Raw genomic sequence first — 23,967 nt, 5'->3', positions numbered from 1 at the left:
TTAGAAAGTGCAGCAAAGCATGTTTCTAGAAAAACCTACTGCTATATGGATATTTTTGACAGATATATTACTCTGATTGTAGACATTTATACAGCCTAAGGCCTTTAATTTATCAGAACAACCTGCATCTTCATGAAATAAATGGAACTATCTGAGCTCAATTCTGCATTCCCCCAAACCACTGATTAAGTATTGCTTTTCATCTTCTTCCTGAATCTCTAAAATGGAAAGAATTTACCTCACATCCACTTTCTATATTCTTCCTTGGTTCTCCAAAAGAATCAAGCAGCTACAGTGTTTAATGCTTTTTTGTGGGTGGAGGGAATACCCCCCCCCCCCAGTTTTTATTTTAGGAGCATCTTAACATGAAACGAGCTAATTTTCCATGTCAAGAAAAAAATCTAGTTTTAAAACTTTGTGCTGGAAAGATAAATACATCTTGCCACATAAACTTTATTGCATCAAAAAGTAATGTGACATTTGGGATTCAAGGGACTGTTGTGAGGCTGAATAAAATAAGGATTATAAATCTCTATGCCTGATAAAAGTGCTATATGATGGCAAATTCAATAACATTACACCAGTGTTAAAAGACTGTTGGATTATCCCCTGAGGTAGTTTTTCACAAACATAATGCTGTCAAGTAACACTTTGCCTTTCATGGTTGATCTATGAGAGTAAATACAACTGTATTTGGCCTAAAACGGTTCGCAGCTGCCCTTTCACCAGGAGACTGTTTTGGTGGGATTTCTCCAGGGGCAACTTTCAAAATATAATTGATGAAATCTAGACTGGGGAAGCTGAAAAAAAAAATCTCAGAAGGCAGCAACGGCAAACCACTTCTGCCAAGAAAATTTCATGCACAGGCCAATGAAGTTGCCAGAAGTGCTGTTTATCTCAAATGACTTTAGTGGTGTACTTTAGTGGTATACAAAATCAGAATGTAAATGACTCTATAATCCCTCAAAACTTAGTTCTTCTTCCAGCAGGATTTGGAATCCCAAGAAAACAAAATATCTTCACACTGGTCGCATTGTCTGTAGGATGCTGGTCCATTGTCCCATCACCTTATTTTTTATCTGTTTTAAAATTGTTTACACTGTTTCTTTATATGTGATTGTTTTGTCAGACCTGGAAGCCATATTTTGCTTTGGGCCTTCTGGCCTACCACATTCAATGCTGTGGGAAAATGGGAGGGGGGATTATATAGAGTATGGGAGATATACGTATATTCAAAATAACATTCCTTTCTCAGACAGTCAAGGACATCTTGCCTTGCACCTGGAGGGGTATGAATGGGAAGCATCTCCAGTTGAGATAATGCCTGATTGGGCTATATGATGGACATGTAGATGCTGGGCAAGGACTTGGACTTTCATTTGGGTGGGGAAAACCTGAAAGCTTTCAGGTTTGGGTTTTGCCAGATGTGCCAATATGACATCTCTAATAAAATGGAACTTTGTGGAACTTTTTTTTTTCAAACAAAAGTTTTATTGGTTTTTTTTTTCAAGTATTTTGGGGAAAAGGGTACATAAATGTGGGAGTAAAAATTTTGACAGCTACATCATACGGAAGGTGGTACTTCCCCGGAATCTTACATCTCTTTCATGTTTTATATATATCATAATATCATTGTTACATTTATATTAGCAGTTATTTTACTCAATTCTTTAGCATCTTCAACCATATTTTATATCACTTCTACATTTCATTATATTAGCAATTGCAATATGTTTTTAATTCATTTCTGTGACCTAAGTTTCATTACTGTCTCTTCTCCCCTGTCTGTTGGCTGAGCCAAGGCTCCCCCCCCCTTTCGTGTCTTGTGCGCCGTCTCTTGTTTCACCTAGGAGGTCTTTGTGTTTTTCCATGAAGGCTTCTGCTTCCACCACTGTATTAATTCTCACTCTGGCCCCCTCCCAAAAGATCAACAGGCCTTCTGGAATTAACCACCGAAACCAGATATTTTTTTCATATAACTTTTTAGTTATAAAGAGGAATTTCTTCCTCTTATCTCTTATTCTTTTTGGTATCTGTTTCAAAATGGTTATTTCTTTGTCCTTATATCTTAGAGGTTCCCCCCTTTGAACTCCTAGAATCTCATCTCTTGTAGTTTTTCTGAAAAAATTAACATGAACCTCCCTTGGAACATTGTGTATTCTGGCATATGCTGAGTTGATTCTATATATCAGGTCAATATCCCACACCAGCTGTTGCCTATCCCTTTTGGTATAGTCTGCTAACATTGTTATCATAATCTCTCTTAGGTCCTCACCCTCTGTTTCAGGTATATTTTGAAACCTAAGAAAAAGAGACATCCTTTCAAATTCCATTTTTTCCAAATAGCTCTCAAACCCAACACTTTTTTTTGTAAAGCCTTCATCTCTTCCCCCACCCCTACAGCATTCTCCTCCAAAGCATTTATTTTTTGACTATTTTGTACAGTCTGTTGTTGATTCTGTCTAAGTTCTTCCTTTAAGTCCGCCAACTGCTTTTTTATTTCATCCTGTCCCTTTAAGAGTGTCTGAAACATTTGATGAAATGTGTCTTGAGACGGTTGTTCCTTCTCAGGGGCTTTTGGTTGCAAAAAGGAAGTTAATTGCGTTTGTGAGAGAACCGGACTTGAAGCAGCAGACACTGGAGCCGACGCTGGCTTGGGTGGGGGCTTTTTTGGAGGCATTTCAAAGTTCAAGAAAAGTTATAATTCAAAGCAGGAAAAGAAATGGCGTCTGTATGGATGCACCGCCGGGCGGGACCAGGAGGCAGGCAAAGTCTAGTGTGGGATATCGATCTTCAAAACAGCTCCCCTCTGATTATATTCAATCTTCCCCAATCCAAGGGATTATATAAAGAGATTCCTCTAGGGTTCACCCAGGTTTTATAATTCCAGCCCAAGAGATTTTTCAATGACGGCAGTTCATTTGTAACAACAACACGAGCACGGGATGAAACGCCATTTTGGCTCAGCCTTCCCCAGGGAACGGAGAACAGTCATTTAGAAAGTTTATTCGTAACACACTTTCTTTCTTCCGCAATTGTTAAAGAAGATCATTAGTTGCTTGAAAGAAGTGAATGTCAAAGGATTTTTTTCTCCCCAATTCTCTCTTTGTAAGAGAGATAGTTTAAAGCCGCTTTTCCGTTTCTCCCCCCCCTCTCCAATCTTAGCACTTCATGGAGATCAAAGAGTCTTAAGAATACTGCTAATCCATTTAGCTAATTGTTCAAAGGGAGTAGAAAAAAGACCCCGGGGAGGGTTCCCTCCTCACCGCATTTCTGCTGTTGCCTTCAAGTAAAGCATTTTCTTCCGATCTCCTCCGGACGAAAGTGCGCTTGGCGAGCACCCCCCCCCAAAGCCTCCCAGTGCCTAGGGCAAAGCCAGCAGCCCCCCTGCAACTGCTGCTGCTCCAGGGGGCTCCAGCGAGCCGCCCCCTCGGCAAGATGCCCCTACAGGGCATCTTGTGCCCCCCCCTTGACCAGGGGGGCCCACCGGGACGGCAAGTGGCGGACAGCATGTCCGTCGTCCACAGAAACAGGAAGTAGAATCCCAGAACTTTGTGGAACTTTGAGCTTCTTTCGTTGGGGGTGTTACTTGAAACCCTGACATGTTTTCTATACACCACCCAGATCAGAGTCATATCTGTGATATGGCCTCATATTTAAATTTGATACATAAATAAATACAAAAGTTAATGTACGGTTTCACCTAATAAAGAAGATGCTTGGATTAGAAAGTTAGTTAGGGTATCACATTGCGTAATTTTGACCTAGTGCGTCTCTCTCAATAGGTTTACTTCTGTGGGCAGTATTGGAGAAAGGAATACTATACATATTGCTTTCAGCTCCTGTAGGAAAGATAAATATAACTATAAGCAATAAATGAATAAATATTTTGAGAGCTCACCTGAATTATACGATCGCCCTCTCTGATACGGCCATCCTTTGCAGCAATGCTGTTGGGATCAATCTATAAAAGAACAGAAAGCAGCTATTCAACTGTATTCTCATCCCAATTTTTAACAATTAACAAATATTTATTCCCCTGCCTCAGGGTAATGTAGTTTTAAAACTAGGTTTAATAAATTTTAAGTGCAGCAATTTTTGATTTCCAAGACTGTATTGGTTTATAAGTCTACCTTAGTAGGTAGAATTTAATCATGGATGTTATAGACCAGGTGATACACTCCTATTTAATCACACACTGTATCTTAAGTAGGCATTTGCTTATTTAGGCAAACAGCTAAAGTATAGCCCACATTTTTTTCCACATTTGAGTATTGCAGAAAGAACATATGTTTCATATGAACATCTAAAGAAGGTCAGGAAAGCATTCAGGTGCACAAGTTTACTATCTTCTCTATATTGGGAATCCTTATAGAGCAACATTCACAACTGTGGGACAAGACTTCTGTGGCATTTGTGCACTGGATTCTTCTCCCAGCAACATCTACCTGCCTGATAAAATCTAGAAGGGAATACTATTTCTGTCCTGTTGGACCTTCTCAATTGTCCCTTCAAGGGAAAACAACAAATCCCCCCCTCCCCCAGCATTCAAACAATCCTCTCTTTCTTGGCCTTAAGGAATATAAAGGCCAGTTTTCATTTGGCAATGAAAATTCTTCTCTTCCATCAACCATTTTTGTTTCATTTTAACTCTTTCTCCTAAGAAGGAATTGATATTTTTCTTCTGAATATGTTTCACAGTTTTATGTTGTCAAGCTGCATTATTATTAGAAATAGAAAAACACTGTTTCTATAGGTCTTGAGTGTTGTTATAAATAAGCCATTCATATTTAAAACAAACACATATACATGGAGAGGTAAGGAGGTAGGGAGATAGGTAGGGGGAGAGAGAGGGAGAGAAAGAGAGAGATGGGGCTTTCAGGCACTTGGAAAATATATTGATTTGTTGGCACATTTTTGTTTATTCAACTTATTTGTAAAATAGTTGCATTCAGTGTCAGCAGTGCTTAATGTATCTATTTTTGTTAATACTTCTAACAAAACTAAAGTGTTGTTAGGGTACTCTAACAATAATATTCTAATTAAAACATCTCCTTACAAAGCAACTGAAAATTTCAACCACACTTCATCCATGCTTCCTGGATTTTTGCAAACAGAAAAACCAATATGTAAACGTTATGTGCTCCTACATCTAAGTAAATATATTATATGCTTGTATTTCATTAGACTTCAATGCTTAAAATTGCACAGCCATCCCAATGCTACTATGCAAACATGTTAACTTAGAATGACATTTCATGCATTTCATGAGGTGGGATTTAGAGAAATGTTTATTACTGGATAAGGTCCCACAAGACTCTGGATCTGTTTTTGTGCAACAGACTAACGGGCAACCATTACAAATTAATTGTGGCATTCTGAAATCAATAGGGCCTAACTTAGTTAATCTCATTATTTTCATATTAACCCATCTCACTTGAAACAAAAAATACTTTTAGTTGTGACAGTTGACACATTCAATTACAAAGTCATCAAGGAATCAAGCAATTCATGAGTGGGTCTCACAGGTGCAGGAATCTGGTGTGTTCAACAAGAACAAATCAATTATTTATTTCCATAATTAAAGTTAATAAAATCAAAAGGAAATGACAGAATATAAGCAGCAATAAAAAAACACACCCATATCCATGTTGGCGATTTTGGAAACAACTTTAGGAAGCCTATAAAGAAAACATCCCACAATAGAAATCAACTCTGATAAGGCACAACTTGCCTATTTAATTCCTGACCAAAGAATAACAACAAATAGGTCTTGTAATGAAGACTTTAATGGATACTTGAGCCTTCAGCTAGGACTTTTGTGGATTTCCTTCTAAAAGTAAATGTGGAACTTTAATTAAAACTCATCTACGAATGGGGAGTATAAACGCTAGTGCACCAGATTATTTTTAAAAATAATATACCAATTCTCCTTCAGGGTTACATAAAGAAATGAAACTGATATAACAAAAGAAAACACTATTGCTGCTACAGTCAAAAGACTCATGCTGTTTAAGGAAATTTCATCTCACCTCACTGATATAAATACCAATATCATCTTCATCATCAGTTCTGTAGCAAACAGTAAGTCCAAATTTGTCCTGGCTGTTCACTCTATGTAGATCCACTTCCTAGAGCAAAAGGACAAAACAAGGTAAAATGTCAGTTTTGTTCTTCAGGCTAAGTAACAACATTTTGCTTATTGTTTCTTTTTCAATGCTTAAAATGACTGCATTAAATTAATTTACTGTCTTAGAAGTGATTATGGACATACAGTCAATACTGAAAGCAATTGTGAACCTTCATCAATATTAAGTCATTTTGAAAATACACTCTTTTATTGATCATCTGGAAGAAAAATGGTCTGTCTCTTATGGTGTGTCAACCAACCCCTGAAAATCTAAGAGTTCAGCTAAAAGACAAGAGAGTTTCTAAAACTTCTAATTTTAGTGCTGCCACTGTGTGTATAGAGAAGATCCACTGACATAAAAATTGGAACTGGTTTCTCTTCGGAACATGTAAATCTTTTGGCTTTAATAAAGATTTCATGAGCATAATTAAATTATTGAATGAATAATTTATGCTAAATGCATTTTTCCTAGGGATGCATCTTATTAGTATATTTCTTTGATGATGTATGAATTATAACTCTGGCAGATTGTGATCCAAAGACTTTAATCCCCAAATCATCCAACATCATTTAAATACCCTAGTGAAAGTATGAGCCATAAACCAAGCCCATTATTAAATAATTTCATAGCAACTCCTAAGAATATGGTATTCTCTGGGTTAACTTTGAAATGCAATAATAACTTGGGCTACCGCTCTGCACAATTTCCTATTTTTGCATAGTTTGGATTCCAAAAAAATCACAAAATAACAGCCTGTTGGAAAAAAAAGATAGGATGCTTCACAGAAAATGTGCTGAACAGATGATGTACAAGATAGATAATATGTGGGGTTTTTTCATTTAACAACAAAAAATAGTTGTAGAAATTTTTTTGAAGATTTGTGTCAATGTAAGTTTATTATTTTCCCCTGCATAGTGTTTGAGAGCATATCTTCACTGGGACTATAGATATGCCATACATACCAGAGGTGGTATTCAGCAGGTTCTGACCAGTTCTAGGGAACTGGTAGTGGAAATTTTGAGTAGTTCGGAGAACTGGTAAATACCACCTCTGACTGGCCCCGCCCTCATCTATTCTCTGTCTTCTGGTCCCAGCTGATTGGGAGGAAATGGGGATTTTGCAGTATCCTTCCCCTGGAATGGGGAGAGAATGGAGATTTTATAGTATCCTTCCCATGCCACGTCCACCAAGCCAAGCCAAGCCAAGCCAAGCCAAGCCAAGCCACACCCACCAAGCCATGACACACCCACCAAGCCATGCCCACAAACTGGTAGTAAGATTTTTTTTGAATCTCACCACTGGTACAGACTCTGCTGGGTTTTATGATTTGGAGGAGAAAAGAAGCTAGTAGCATTCTGAACCCTTTCCTTTCCTATAGGAATGCTTTGAGAACATTTTCCTGGATTTTCCCCCCCCTCCAGAGCTCCAAACCAGAGCTACTCCATTTTCAACCTCTATTTTTCTTTTGCTGACTTCTTTCCTCATCCAGATTTGTTCTGGTTCTGTTGTGTCTTCTAATATGTAGGCCAACAGAACCTTGACTTCTCTTTTCGAAGTCTATTTTGAGCATTATGTTCCACTGGAAGAATGAACAATGTAGGGAAAGTTGTAGAACACAACTTCTACAATTCTTTCCAACCCATTTAGTAGACATGACCATAAGAAGCATATCTTTTTTATTCTGTGTAACCAAATAACATGTGGGCATCTGTGTGTGCACTTTCTCACTGGGGACCATGAATCATTGCTGGTGTATGTTTGGGTAATCATTATCATAGAGTGGGAAGGGACCTTGGAGTTCTTCTAGTCCAACCCCCTGTTCAAGTAGGAGACCCTATTCCATTCCAGATAAGTCCAGTCTCTTCTTAAAAGCGTCCAGTGATATAGCACACACAACTTCTGGAGGCAAGCTTGATTAATTGTTAACTGTTAGGAAATTTCTCCTTCATTCTAGGTACTTTCTGGTACTTTTGACCCCTATTCTTTGAGGTAGCCCCTCAAATATTGCAACACTGCTATCATGTCATCCCTTCTTTAGTTACAGGTGAAACTCGAAAAATTAGAATATCGTGCAAAAGTTCATTTATTTCAGTAATACAACTTAAAAGGTGAAACTAATATATGAGATAGATTCATTACATGCAAAGCAAGATAGTTCAAGCTGTGATTTGCATTGATTGTGATGATTATGGTTTACAGCTCATGAAAATCCCAAATCCACAATCTCAGAAAATTAGAATATTGTGAAAAGGTGCAATATTCTAGGCTCAAAGTGTCCCATTCTAATCAGCTAATTAAGTCATAACACCTGCAAAGGGTTCCTGAGCCTTTAAATGGTCTCTCAGTCTGGTTCAGTAGGAATCACAATCATAGGAAAGACTGCTGACCTGACAGTTGTGCAGAAAACCATAATTGACACCTTCCATAAGGAGGGAAAGCCACAAACGGTAATTGCAAAAGAAGTTGGATGTTCCCAAAGTGCTGTATCAAAGCACATTAATAGAAAGTTATGTGGAAGGGAAAAGTGTGGAAGAAAAAGGTGCACAAGCAGCAGGGATGACCGCAGCCTGGAGAGGATTGTCAGGAAAAGGCCATTCAAAAGGTTGGGGACTTTCACAAGGAGTGGACTGAGGATAGAGTCAGTGCATCAAGAGCCATCACACACAGACGGATCCTGGACATGGGATTCAAATGTCGTATTCCTCTTGTCAAGCCGCTCCTGAACAACAAACAACATGAGAAGCATCTTACCTGGGCTAAAGAAAAACAGACCTGGTGTGTTGGTCAGTGGTTCAAAGTCCTCTTTCCTGATGAGAGCAAATTTTGCATCTCATTTGGAAACCAAGCACCCAGAGTATGGAGAACAATGGAGAGACACACACTGCAAGATGCTTGAAGTCCAGTGTGAAGTGTCTACAGTCTGTGTTGATTTGGGGAGCCATGTCATCTGCTGATGTTGGTCCACTGTGCTTCATTAAGTCCAGGGTCAATGCAGCTATCTACCAGGAGATTTTGGAGCACTTCATGCTTCCTTCCGCAGACGAGCTTTATGGGGATGCTGACTTCATTTTCTAGCAGGACTTGACACCTGCCCACACTGCCAAAAGCACCAAAACCTGGTTCAATGACCATGGGATTACTGTGCTTGATTGGCCAGCAAACTCCCCTGACCTGAACCCCATCGAGAATCTATGGGGCATTGCCAAGAGAAAGATGAGAGACATGAGACCGAACAATGCAGAAGAGCTGAAGGCCGCTATTGAAGCATCCTGGTCTTCCATAACCCCTCTGCAGTGCCACATTCTGATAGCTTCCATGCCATGTCGCATTGAGGCAGTAATTGCTGCAAAAGGGGCCCAAACCAAGTACTGAGTACATATGCATGTTTATACTTTTCAGAGGTCTGATATTGTTCTATGTTTTATTGATTGCATGTAATATTCTAATTTTCTGAGATTGTGGATTTGGGGTTTTCATGAGCTATAAACCATAATCATGACAATTATGACAAATCACTGCTTGAACTATCTTGCTTTGCATGTAATGAGTCTATCTCATATATTGGTTTCACCTTTTAAGTTGCATTACTGAAATAAATGAACTTTTGCACAATATTCTAATTTTTTGAGTTTCACCTGTATATTGCAAAGCTCTGAACTTTAAGAGCAAGGATTAATAGAACTCTTTATCAGTTATGAGTTCTGCAGGGCTTCATTTCATGTGCTATTATTTAAATATGTATTTATTTGTTTATCCTAAAGGTGCTTTTCCAAAAGCAACTGGACTTTCTTGCATTTTTCCTTGAAAACATCTTGTTTCTTATCCAAAAAGCTTCTTCAGTTCAGTTTTTCTTGGATGAGAAGCAAAATATTTTCAGGAGAAAAAAAAATCCAGCTGCCTTTTGGGAAAGCATCTTTGGGACAAAACGTGACCTGGATGTTTAAGAATCTCCATAGACATTTATTTATTTAATATATTTACATACCACTGAATCTGCCAGATATTCCCAATAGATTATAATTAACAATTAAAACTAAAACATCCATAGTATAGAGAACACAAACAATTTACACAAGTTAAATACTTAAGTTTATTTTGTTTATTATTAAACTTATACGTTGCCCATCTTGCCAAAGGTTACTCTTACATTTAAAAATAAATTTAAACATAATTCTATAATTCGATGGAGCTACTATTATTCAATCCAAAATAATAGTATAACAACAGCAATAATGATCAACACAAAATATTAATTACCAACTGTTCTCTGAAAGAAGGCTAATTATGATAATAATCATTAGATTTCTCATAATTTAGGTACTAAATAAAGGAAAGGGGCAATTTAGTTTTAAAAGGGAGGCTATTCCAAATAATTGAGGTCGTAACCAAAAAAATGTCTTTGCCATTGGCCATCCTCTTATCACTGAGGTGGAGAGCAACCAACATCTTCTCTTGGGATAATTTATAGGGCACGTCAGTTTAATATCACAATTATCCAACTTTATGCTCCAACCACTGATGCAGAAAAGAAGGCCGCTGTGGAGAGTTATGGTCAAGTTCAATTTCAAATTGACAAAACAGGTTGTGCTGCTTATTGTTTGTAATGGAATGCCAACTTTGAAATATTAATGAGGAAAACATATCTGCAATTTACGACCTAGGAAACAGAAATCAACTTCTTTTGTCTTCACTGTGAAATCATTCTCCTAGGAACCAGAATTATTCCTACATATACGGACATTATCATATGGAGCACACAGAAATTGAATTGACTACTGTATTAATATAAGGAGAACTCACTTATAACAGCAAATGCATAGCTGACTATGGAATTGATCACTCATGTATAAGTCCAGCTAAAGCCAAGAACAAAGCCAACCATTTCCCATGATATAATCTTAAGAATATAGACTATTTTTAAGGAGAACATCAGGAATACTTTGAAATCCTAAACCTTAATAGTAGACAACTACAGAAAATCACATGAAATCAAAGAGGAAAGGATTAAATCCTTCCATTCCCCACCATCCAGTCAGAGCTGAAGAAGCTTCTTGGATGAGAAGCAAAATGCTTTCAAAGAAAAACCAGTTGCCTCTTGAAAAAGCACCTTTGGGACAACCATAGACAAAAAGAGAGAGTATAAATGCAACAGCAGGGAGGACAGCTCTCTATTTTCAACCTTTAAATAACTTCCATTATGTGATTCCATACTTTTACATCCTTGTTAATTTAATTGTTTGCCCCATTTAATCCTATTCTATTCAAATATTCCTCATGGTTTCATTCTGATTTCTCATTTCCATCAACTCAACATTTATTTAAATACTGCAATTTCATACAGTAATTACATACAGTATATCAATTTATCTTCCAGGTTTCTTGTTTTCCACATTTGTTTTTGTCAATAGAAACTGGGCACTTGCTAACTCTATGTGGAATTGAACTTAGAAGTCCCACTGAGTGAGAAACATTGCTTTTTTTCTACATCCTAATATCACTGATCACTAAATGGTGGAGTGCATGTAATTTCTTTTTTCAGGTAGCATACAAATTAATAAATCAGATCAAATCAAACGGGACTTCAGGAGACCCCTAACGCACAGCTCATAAACTTACTGCTTAGAACTGCAATTAAGTGATATTTATTTGAGGATTACTTGAAAGAGCAAGAAATGAAAAGACAAGTCGCACAGATGCATGATAATGGTCTTGAAAACTATTTACACATTCCAACATGTGGGAAAAACACACCCACAGTGTTCAGATCAAGAATGCTCATTTTCTTTCCTGGTATTAATGCATTATAAGATCTAATAACATAATAGTCTGCCAAGCAAGAACCTCTCCATTTCAACCTGCTATGTCATTCACTGGGGGGAAGACAATAAAGTGCACTGGCATGAATAATTTATTGGCATGTCGAGATGACAGCTGCCACGATAAGCAACCTCTTGTTATTTACTTGTCAACATGTGTAATTTGTCTTGAAAAAAACAGAGCAGTAAATGTCAGTGACATTTGAGGTGGTATTTAAATGATTTTCAATCAATAGGTGCAATTGTGAATGGCTCCACATTTTCTCCTCATTCTTTTCTTTTGTTATGGAAAGGTTGATTGAACATCAGTATAATGGGAGAATTTTCCATATTTCTAAAGTTTCGCCATTATTTTTAGCCAAGGGATTGAAGGATGCGGTTCAATAAGGATGATTAAATAATATCAGCCAAATGTAGATGCTGGATCACCACTTTAGATGTTACATACCAAAAGGAATGTAAGTTTTTATTTATTTATTTACTGCCTTTATTATTTTTATAAACAACACAAGGTGATGAACATACCTAATATTCCTCCCTCTTCCTATATCCTCCATAAGAATAGAGGAAGATAGACTCACTTTGAGAATGACTGGCTCAAAGTCACCCAGCTGACTTTCATTCCTAAGGCACTAAGGTAGTGCCTTAACAGTCTCCTGTTTCTAGCCTGGTGCCTTAACCACTAGACCAAATCAGGCTTTATTTAACTAATGTTAAGGAAAGGTAGAGATGAGGTGGCTCAGTGGCTAAGATGCTGAGCTTGTTGATCGTAATGTTGGCAGTTTGGTAGTTCGAATCCCTAGTGCCACATAATGGGGTGAGCTCCCGTTACTTGTCCCAGCTTCTGCCAACCTAGCAATTCGAAATTATAAAAATGCAAGTAGAAAAATAGGGACCACCCTTGGTGGGAATGTAACAGTGTTCTGTGCACCTTCGGCATTTAGTCATGCCAGCCACATGACCATGGAGACATCTTCGAACAGCGTTGGCTCTTTAGCTTTGAAACGGAGGTGAGCACTGCTCCCCAGAGTCGGGAATGACTGGCACATATGTGCAAGGGGAACCTTTACCTTTACCTAAGGAAAGGTAGACGGCTCCCACTTCAAGGTTAATTTTCTTATATACACATTTATGTCATCTATGATGGTATAAGACAAAAAAACCTCCTCATTTAAACTAACAAATGTAACAGATTGATAAATAATTTGCTCTATATGTATGTTTAATCAATAGGAGAAAATATTTGTAGCTTAGGGTTGAACTATAGAGTCTTTGAACTTAGCTTTGTTTGCTTGCAGGCATTTCATCACTCAGGTAGGTAATACTTTCTATCCACTGAAGATGCTACCCAGTTGAATAATGAAAAGTATTGGAAACAACCATGTGTATAGAGGAATGGGACAACGTACTGCAGCCAACTCAACCTGGTCAAGTCACCACGGTGATATTGCAGAGGGACAACTTACCATGGCCAACTTGCCATGGGACAACTCATCAGAGGACAATCCAATAATTCAACTTAATTATTTTAAATAATTAAAACATTAATTTTTGTCATTCAGATGTAATTTTGTTTCCTTTGGCGTCCTTTCTTTAATGATTTCATTCCACCATTTCTTCGATATTAATATAACTCTTGTCCTGTGGTGAATAAGCAGTGATGAGTTGGCTGTGGCGAATTGGCCATGGTGAGTTCTCTGGACCCATTCAGAGAATTCTAAGGACTCCACATCATGTTTATTCACCATGCATTATTTACTGTGATATAGCACAGTAGCCTTTCTCAACAAGTGTTCCATGATATGTTGTTAGGGAGATCATGATTAGGAATAACAAAACATATTTTGTTTGAGTACTAGCCATGCAAGGCTAGTACTCACAGCGGTGTGAATTTTTATGTGCCACAACTCAGCTGCCAGCCTGCCACTTTTCTGATGCAGCAGCTGCCAAAAAAGCCAACACAGTTCTAGGCTGCATAAACAGAGGGATAGAATCAAGATCACGTGAAGTGTTAATACCACTTTATAATGCCTTGGTAAGGCCACGCTTGGAATACGGCGTTCAGTTTGGTCGACACGATGCAGAAAAGATATGGAGAAGAGCAACAAAGATGATTAGGGGACTGGAGACGAAAACATATGAAGAATGGTTGCAGGAACTGGGTATGTCTAGTTTAATGAAAAGAAGAACTAGGGGAGACATGATAGCAGTGTTCCAATATCTCAGGGGTCGCCACAAAGTCACAAAACAGCTGGGTACCAAAAGTAAGTTGTGGGGACTGCTCATCCAACTACCACTAGTTCTTATGGTCTTCTCCATCAACTCAACGTTTTAAATTCCTTTCAGATTAGGTGAATACATTTCTATAGAAAACACTGGCTTGTAGCTACCATTTTCATTTTCTAAAAAATATCTAAGCAAAGACCAGAAGAGGGAGTCAAAGAAGAAGGAGTCAAACTATTCTCCAAGGCACCTGAGGGTAGAACAAGAAGCAATGGGTGGAAACTAATCAAGGAGAGAAGCAACTTAGAACTGAGGAGAAATTTCCTGACAGTGAGAACAATTAATCAGTGGAACAGCTTGCCTCCAGAAGTTGTGAATGCCCCAACACTGGAAGGTTTTAAGAAGATGTTGGGTAGCCATCTGTCTGAAACGGTATAGGGTTTCCTGCCTAGGCAGGGGGTTGGACTAGAAGACCTCCAAGGTCCCTTCCAATTCTACTATTGTATTGTATTGTATTGTATTGTATTGTATTGATGTTATAAATATTGTAAAACCTGGACACATAAGATAAACATAAATTGTGAAAAATGTTTGTAATGTTTATGCAGAGATTTCCCAAGATCTGGAAATTATTTCAAGGATTTCTCCGAAGGAAAAAGATTGAGAAAAGCTGTACTCAAGAATAGAATGTACAGCTAAGACATGTACAATGTGATTTATGCAGAGATCTTGGTGCAAGCATTCTGGATGGGAGAAAATATATGAAGTACATATGATATTTCTGAAATGTTCATTTTCTCCTAAGTTTAACCTACCCTTAGGTTAAAAATTGATGAAGAGAGGACAAAAGCTACATGCAGAGGTGGAGGCATGCATGCAGCTCTCAGAATGACTCTGGGCTTCTATCCAAACACTGTAAGATCAAGTTCAGGAAAAGCTCTTTCCACGGAAAGAAATGGGAAAGGGAGTCTATGTAATATACAAGGGACTCCTATAAAAACTAGCAGTTGCTTGGTAGAGGCAAAGGTTCAGAAACACACTCGGCTATCATTAAAAAACTTAATTGTCAGTTCTTTGGTTTGCTCTATTTATGTTATCTGGAATATCACAATCACACTGGTGATCACACTAATGTGAATTAATTTATAGAATTTGTTTTAGGCCTGAGACCAAGTTTCATATTTCAGATGTTAATAGTTTGAATATTTTCATACTCCTGTATCTCAGATGATCTTTTCAGTATGAGGTAAGTTCACCCCGCATCACTTCCTCATTCCCTACTGTGCACTTTTGACTGACAATGCTGGGGGTAAATCATCAAAATAAAAATTTAAAAGGTATCAGAAGAAATGGTGCTTGGACAAAAAGAGCTTAGACAAGGAAAAAAAAACACCTTCAGGACAAATTCTGAACAGGTGTTTAATATCTGGATTTTTATGAATAATTATATGCAGATTTACCCTTGAGTACAATTGCTTCAGCTCTAGTTAGAAGCAGAAATAACTGGGATTTGATGCTACTCTAAATATGATAATTTGGTGTATAGAGAAAGAATAACAGCTGTTTCCTAGTTGTTTGCATTTTGGAAAAGTTATAATCGAATCATAAACCTTCAAGAGTTGATGGTTATCAATGCTACTAATGTAAAGCAAGTTATTCTCTTTCTTTTAAGCAAAACACCATCTAGGTTTCCCGTTTTTTCCTGAAATAAAGCCCATAGAGTAAAAATGAAATTGAATAAAATTAAAAACTGGTTTTCAAGGAACCACTTATAATGACTTTTGGAATGCAGATATGATTGCAGTTTAAGCTCTGTCGTATTACATCGTGGTTTTGTGGGTTTTTATATTTATTCTTCATTTCTGTTCTATGCTTTTAATCCTTGTTAGCTACCCTGTATTACAATGCGTACATTTGGCAGCCATACAGATAGTGAATTAAATAAATATCCAGAGGAGTATGGGGTGGGGGAAGTAAATCATATTTGGCTTTTGCACCCCCCACTCCCCAACTCTGCAGCAAGGATAAAAAAGGGTAAATCTCATTCCTTTAATGGAGCCATATGGTTACCGTCCATCAAGCGAACAAAACAATTTGATATGACAAAGTGGAGGATTTATTCTATTGCATATTTTGACATGAAGAATTTAGCTCTGAGCCAGAAATCCTCCTTTGCACACTAAAAAGTCTAGAAAAGACTTTTGTATGAAATGTTCCTAGCTAAGAATAAAGGGATTGATAGTCTAATATCTATAAAAACATATTTAAGAAAGAATAGCATAGATTAATGGCATGGCACTGTGTAAAACAGCTTCCTAGTCTGCATTTTTAGATTACAATAGAAACTTTTGTAGGCTCACTGGAATGACTGGAAAATGTACACTAGCAGAAATATGTTTTGGGGGGAGGTTTTTTTTGGGGGGGGTATTTTCTAAGGATACTGAACATTTTAAGAGCCAGGAATGACCATTGACATACGTTTGAGACATAGATTATTCTTGTGTTATAGAATTCTTATACAACCCACAATATACAAATATAAAATCCTGAATTTGAAAAACAATTGCATAAGGAAAGCTAATGGCATGAATCTTGATGATGTACAAACACTACAGATCGTTAGACAAGGATATAGTAATGTCTTATAAATTATTATGCCTATAGCCGCCCATAATAGTAAAATTCCAAAATAAAAGATAATAATGAATGAACATTTGCCTGCACAAAGTGAAATTTGTCCTCAGAGGTTTATTGAATGTTATTTCAGACAATTCTTGCTAAGGCCAGTTTTAAACTTTATAAAACAGAGTTGTTCTTTTGAAAATGACACAAAGGATCACTTTTTATTGGAAATGAAGTGCTCTCTGGAGGTTTTAAGGTATTGAGCTTAGAGGTTTTCCTTCATTTGTAAGCATCTTTTGTTATTAAGAAGTCTTTTAATAAAGACCCTCACAATTAAAAAAAGAATATCCTTGCTGGGCTTATAGTGTGTTTTCTGTAACAAAAATTTAAAGCATGCATGATAATGGATAGATATGCCTGAAGGTGTTAATCTAAACAGATGGACTCATCTATATTCCCAGGGGGCACATTCTTGGCTTTAGAAAACAACTCTGTGAAGCTGTTAGATGTGCAGCAAATACAATACCTATCTAGTCAGCTCCATGAAATTAATCCTGTAACATTGCTACTAGTTTACAGACTGATATCCTGAACAGGCACATAACAGGTCATAATGGCCTAATTGCCACAGTATTTATATGAAATAAACTTGGGTAAGAACCACCCACAATTAGTTCAGTAAAAAAACATTACATCACCCAATATATTTAAATATTTAGTTGATTCAATTAATTGATATTTGACTAGTTCCTTTTCTTTTAACTTTATGGAAATGTATCAAGGTTTAGGCTTGGAAAGGGAAATTGTTCTAAAGAGGTAGCATCCATGTTACATGTATATCATTCAATCTTTTGGCAAAAAATGTATTGCAATTATAATTTGTTTCATATTATTATTATTGTTGTTGTTGTTATTAATCACAGAGTCAGCCAGATGTTCAGACTGGATTTGGCACTTTTATCCACCTATCAAATCCCTCCCAAGGACCTGGGATAGGCATATGTTGATGTTTCATGGTGGATTACTATTATTATTTGGATGCACTGTTTTAATCCTGTTACTAGAGAGAACAATTTTGAATCTTCATGAGCAGCATATAAATACAAATTAGCTATATTAGTAAGTAGATAGGATCGATAATGTCAATGGATTGGTTCTGAGTTGCAAATTCCTTATCTGTGAAGACTCTCTGAAGTATTGAATTGATCTAGGAGTAGACTTGATGTATGAGATTCCCAACGGTTGGACATTTTTACACCATTTGGAATAAGGACATAATCTGGGACACGGGCTTGGATGGAATAAATCTATAAAACTCTTGGAGTTTCTATGTGAACATTCTGTGCATCTTTGGGTTTGATACCTGGCCTGACGATTTATAACCTGGGTGAGATACAGGAGTGGGCATCTGGAGTTCTCAATGCCCTTCTTTCTCCTATGGGAATAGGGAGGGCAGTGCGGAGGGGGGGGGAGACTCAATGTGGCATATTTACTGAAGGCTGCTAAAACGAATGGATTATCTGAGGGGCTGTATTCTCTCAAAATAATCTAGTAAATTGTGGTTTTGAATATAGTTCGTGGTACTGTGGTGGTGAAGAGCTTTTGGGATGCGGGTGGCAGGCTAGCGGGAGGGACTGATGAGGGTGAACAGCATTGTAATCCTTCTGGGGAATGAGAGTTATGGTGGAAGTTTGAAAATGCTCTGTACCCAGGATATTTAATACCTCTGAACAAGCTCTCATCCCAAGACCCAAGGTTCTACAGCCTTGGGAGTGAGTATCATACTATGTTTGGCCACAACAACACAATTGAAGTAATAAATATATAATGTCTAGTTTTCACTAAAAGAAATCTTAGTTGGATACAATTAGGCACTCTTGATCAAGTTACTTACAGATCAGATCCAGAGTACCAAATATATCCCTGACCCTCTGCTCTTAATTAATATTTTGAATCTTGCTTATAATAACCAAAAATTGTAGCAGGAGCTGAAGACAGAAATGGCAATAAGGAAAGCATGGATGGCAATACTTAAGAAATGACTTAAATATCTAACTCCTTGTGACCCTAGAGTCCCACAAAGCCAGCCCTTTATTGTCTGAATTGTGTTTCTCTAAGTAATTTCAGAAGCTTTTGATATGCCCTTAAAAACTAATATAAAATGCAATATTAAAACATCCAGGAGCACACAGCTCTTTTTGACTGGAAACGAAGGTTACCATCTGAGATGTATCAGTAGGGAATAGATCTCACAGAAAAGTTACTTCAGAGCAATAATGCACAAGATTTGGCAATGATGACTTCTGATGAGATGTTCTCTGAGGATGGGCTTCAGCATGAATCCAAAAGCTTGGAAGACTAAACCTCTGGTCCTGGTGCTTGAGCCAATTGGATCCTGCAATATTATTTTGGGACATTTGCCCCCATTCATACATACACTTTTACTACTCTTATATACTTTTTTCCAATCCTGGCTTTTTAAATGAATCATATTCTATACATGAAGCTAAAAACACATGTTCTAGGGTTTATTTCCAGTAAAGCAGAATCAAGCCTTCTTTAGCTGCTATTTGCTATCATGGTATCTTTTAGTAAGTTATCAAAAAGTGACTGAAGATTATCCTTAAGCATTACTTACTGCTCTTTGTTTCCCCAAATCCATCATAAGTGGCCAAGTATTTTAATACTTCCCAACTAACTTGTAGTCATGCTACATTTCATAGAAAAGAGCACTATTGTTTATATTTTTTCTGACTTTGGTCATTTTGAAGTTTCAAAATAAGAGATCTCAATACATATTGCCATGGTGTTATTTGTGCCTGCTTTTTTTTAAGATTAAGTCTTACTTTTTGAGACCAGTGATAGAATATCATACTGAATTCCCAGCAACTTTAGACTTCAGTTTTCAATCCAGAGCTGCGTTTGCTGCTGTTGTCTTTAATGGACAGTTCTTGGCAGTTACTCAATACTTGTGACTGCTATCAGCTTGTACAGATTGGTAGGCGATTCTAGTGTATTTCACCGCATTCTAGCACGAGCGATAGTCATTTACACAGGGGACTTGTTGACAATATCTGTTAAGTCATTAATTGTGAATTAGGAAGGCCATAAAAGCCCAAATGATGGACTGGATGTCAGAGGGTGTTTTATGGAGCAATGAACCCAGGTGGTTTGGTTTGATATTTTACATTCTTTTCAACATTCCTGGCTAAGTCGATGAAGCAAGTGGCCCGGTGGTCTATTTGAGACAAATTAGTCAATAAGCAAACAATGTGGTTAGAACTGCCTGAGCATTTTTAACACTCTGACTCTTTCCATTGATCTTGGTCTCCTGGGCTTAGAAAGATTCTCTTTAAGTGAGGAACTCCCTTTAATCAGCAAACCCATCCATGATATTTAGTTGGTCACATTAGAGGGCTTAAAAAATAGAAACTTAAGAACTTTCCTGAAGTAAAATGCTATGACTTGAATTAAACTAAGTAATATGCGTTAGACAAAGGGTCAGTTGTGAAAGCAGCTGCTTATTTAACTTGTTCTGCAGCTACATAATGGCAATAGCAATGAGTTGCACAGTTGCTAGATCTGGAAATCAGAAGTATAGCTGGAGGATGCCTGAGCAGAGCTCCTGGCAAAATATTCTGGCACCAATAGAAGAAAATATTTGTAGCTCAAGGTTCAACTGTGGAGTCCTTAATGTTCTCCAAGCTTGGTGGTTTTGTTGCAGAAGTCCAACGCAGAGTAGACTGGGAGTGGGTGGGAGAGTTCTTGATGGTTCCTTGATTAGGCTGCTGGTTAGCTTGTGTGTTTGCATTGGTAGTTCCTTAATAGGGGTATCGTTTACTTCTTGACTGATGGTTTAGTGCTGATCTTGGTGTTCATCTCTGCTCATATGGGTGTTGATTGCTGCTGAAGAGGTGTTTCTTTGTTTCCTTTTGAGTTTTTTTATTAGTCTTTTTTTAAAGTGTTATGTAGATGTTATTTATGTGCTGCTGAGGGTTGATTCATCTGACTGCCAAGCCTCCAGGAATTCTCTGGAATTTTTGGACCTGGCTTGATCTAGGACAAGATGGCTAACCTTTTCCAGACCAAGTGCCCAAAGTGCATATGCATGCCCGAACCCCCAAAATGCAATGCGCGATAGCCCCCGTGCATGTGCCCCACCCCCTGCACTTGCACGTGCCCTCACATGCACCATGCCCCCTGTACATGCGACCCCCTCCTGTACCTGCCCCACCCCCTTGCATGCGCGGCAGAGACCTGAAGACCAGCTGGCTGGCAGGAGGTGCGTGCGAATGCACAGCAGAGCTGAACTGGGTCGACGGCTTGCATGGCCACAGAGAAGACACTGCGTGCCACCTCTGGCACCCATGCCATATGTTCGCCATCACAGATCTAGGATGTCCAGTTGAAACTATGGTTGAGTCTGTTCATGTGTTGTGAAATTAAAGGTTTTCATTAAGGTGTTCTGGAAATTGCTGGCCTGATGTCTCTAGAAGGCACCAGGTTGAAACAAGAGGGAAATTATGCAAAGTTCATAGATCATAGGGGCATTTTATATGCTTGTAAGGTGATCATCTTTGATATTAAAGGCCCAATTGCTAAGCAGGATTTAAATAATAACACATTTCATATCATAGTGATCAAATTACAGTGCTGATACTGGATCTTATTGAAGGTCAACTGTTTCTGATAAACTGATAAAGAAGATCTCTGATTTTGCCAATTTGGAGCAAGGTAGTATTTTTCCTGACAGGAGGTGATTTTCATATCACCTCCTTGGAAGAGAAAGCTATGTATGTATTCCAGCATTTTCTGAGGTGAATTTCCCTTGCATTCCTTTCTTGCTTGAATAATGGGGAATAACCAATTAAAACATGACTACCAGTTTGGGGCAACTCCCATAATAATACTCAACATCACTGAATTTACATTATCATTTTCCATGCCCATTTCAACAGCATTAAGTAGATCAGACCAGAAATGAACTCTACAGTAAAGCTAGAATTACTTTCATTGAGATTGGTTATAATAATAGGGGACGTGGTAGCTCAGTGGCTAAGACACTGAGCTTGTTGATCAAAAAGGTCAGAAGTTTGGCGGTTCGAATCCCTAGCACCACGTAACGGAGTGAGCTCCTGTTACTTGTCCCATCTTCTGTCAGTTCGAAAGCATGTAAAAATGCAAGTAGAAAAATGGGAACCACTTTTGGTGGGAAGATAACAGTGTTCCATGTGCTTTTGGTGTCTAGTCATGCCAGCCACATGACCAAGGAGACGTATTCGGATAGCAATGGCTCTTTGGCTTAGAAACAGAATTGAGCATCACTCCCTAGATTCGGAAACGACCAGCACATACATGCGAGGGGAACCTTTGCCTTTACTATAAGAATAGGATCTTGCAAGTCTGACTGATTGTACTTTACTTCTTGTCTCCCAATATACTGAAGTGAATCAGGGTGGTGTTTGAGTGCAATGGGCACTCAAACCCTGGGCATGATGCTGGGAGATAGAAAGGAAGATCCACAGACTAAACAATGATTAGATAAGAGGCAGTGTATCCTGCAGAAGCAGAAGCAGTCGCCATAGTTTCTTGGACTGTAAAGGAGAGGAGGTAAACTTGTACTTTTAGGTTTTCAAGTTTCTGTTAATGTAACTTTACAATAAAGTTAGAGCTTGTATTTTTGAATGTACTTCTTCTCTAGACTAGTTGACACTGAACCACTTCGGAAGATTATCTTTTCCCACAGCTTAAAAATATTTCAATCCCCCTTGCTTAGGTAATAGTCCTTGCATATTTCCAAGGCCAACTTCCTTAATTTCTTCATTTCCCTACAAAAATGATGAGGGCTAACACATTTCCAAGTGAAAAATCCATATATGCACAGAAACATTATAAATGAATGCTCCAGCTTTCAAATTTTATTACCACTCTTTTCTTATGTGAAATAATACATAGTGGAAAATCTGTGCTTGTAAACCAGCTGAAAACATGGCTTCTTATCCTTTAATTATGTCATATTTAATTAAACGAATATCAAAGCAAATGAACGCTAATTTCCTATTCTTTGTACTGCAAACTGCTGAACAAAATAGATTATTTAGAAGCATATTTCCAATAAGCTGGGATAATGTAATGCCTAATTTGATTGCAGCAGTAGTGGTGGTGGCACGTGAAAATATATTAAAACATTTGTATACTAAATGACTGCTTCAAGTTATTACTCATACCTCTAATTCTAGGTCCTCTCTGTCCATGTCTTGATGAATGCCTCCCATGTAAACACTGGGGTCATAGTATTCATGCCCTGATGAATGCCTGGGAAAATAAAGCACAGTTTAGGTTATCTCTCCTGATTCTAATTAGCATATTAATCCTCCTCCAGTCACATGACAGATCATCGCTAATATGTCAGGCATGCATCCAGACTGATGCATTGCCTGTGATCCATGGTGCTGAGGTTGTTAGCACATTAAACAATGACCCACCCCCTCAAAAGCAACCAAATATAAAAGCTGCCTTGCCTCCCTAATATAATGCAACAGCATCATATTATAATGGCCCCCTCTAGGTGTGGTTTGCTGCCACTTGATAGAATAACATTTATTCCACAAGGGACTTGAACAGACTACCAGTAACAGTGACAATTCACAGTCAGGCAAGATATAACTTCAGGGGAGGTAAAGCTTGGGAAAAGATATTGCGTGAATGATAAGATAGGAGAAAAGAGGAACGTGCATGAGACCGCTATCAGAAGGGAATAGGTCTATTGCATTGCAGAGGAGGCAAACTTGGATGATTAGAGACACATCCCCCCCCCGCTTTTTAAAAATAAAAAATAAAAAAGCTGCCAAAAATAGAGAGGTAAAAGCTGGTGATTAATGATGTCACTGAAGATGATGGATTTTTTCTCTCCTTCTTTCCCATCTGTGCATCGGTCCTGAGAGGTTTAGACTGTAAGATGCAGTATGCCAATTTGTGTCTTCGCATAGCTATTTTTTTTTTTGAAAAATCAATGGGAAATTGTGTGTTGACTATTCAGCAGCACACTAACCTTCCATTGAAAAGATCATTAGGGGAAAGTGGGTAACTGTCCTGAAACTATAAGAAAAAAACAAAACGGTGATCACTTCTACCTATCCTTTGGTTTGATTAAAAAAAGACTTTGAATTATTATT

At 37.9% G+C, this 23,967-nt stretch overlaps 1 protein-coding gene across 2 annotated transcripts in view; it reads right to left on the bottom strand.

Moving 5' to 3' along the window:
* Positions 1-23,967, bottom strand: part of PDZRN3 (PDZ domain containing ring finger 3) — a 253,222-nt gene that overhangs the window by 5,557 nt on the left and 223,698 nt on the right. For both annotated transcript variants that reach the window (XM_081934747.1, XM_081934748.1), the window contains 3 exons: positions 23,020-23,107; positions 6,033-6,131; positions 3,902-3,964 (listed from right to left, as the gene is read on the bottom strand). In XM_081934747.1, coding sequence (XP_081790873.1) covers positions 3,902-3,964; positions 6,033-6,131; positions 23,020-23,107 — 250 coding nt within the window. The remainder of the gene's footprint in view (positions 1-3,901; positions 3,965-6,032; positions 6,132-23,019; positions 23,108-23,967) is intronic.

Source organism: Natrix helvetica (genome assembly GCF_964273705.1).
Source record: "Natrix helvetica genome assembly, chromosome: 1".
NCBI lineage: Eukaryota > Metazoa > Chordata > Lepidosauria > Squamata > Natricidae > Natrix > Natrix helvetica.
This window is presented reverse-complemented; position numbering and strand designations above follow the sequence as displayed.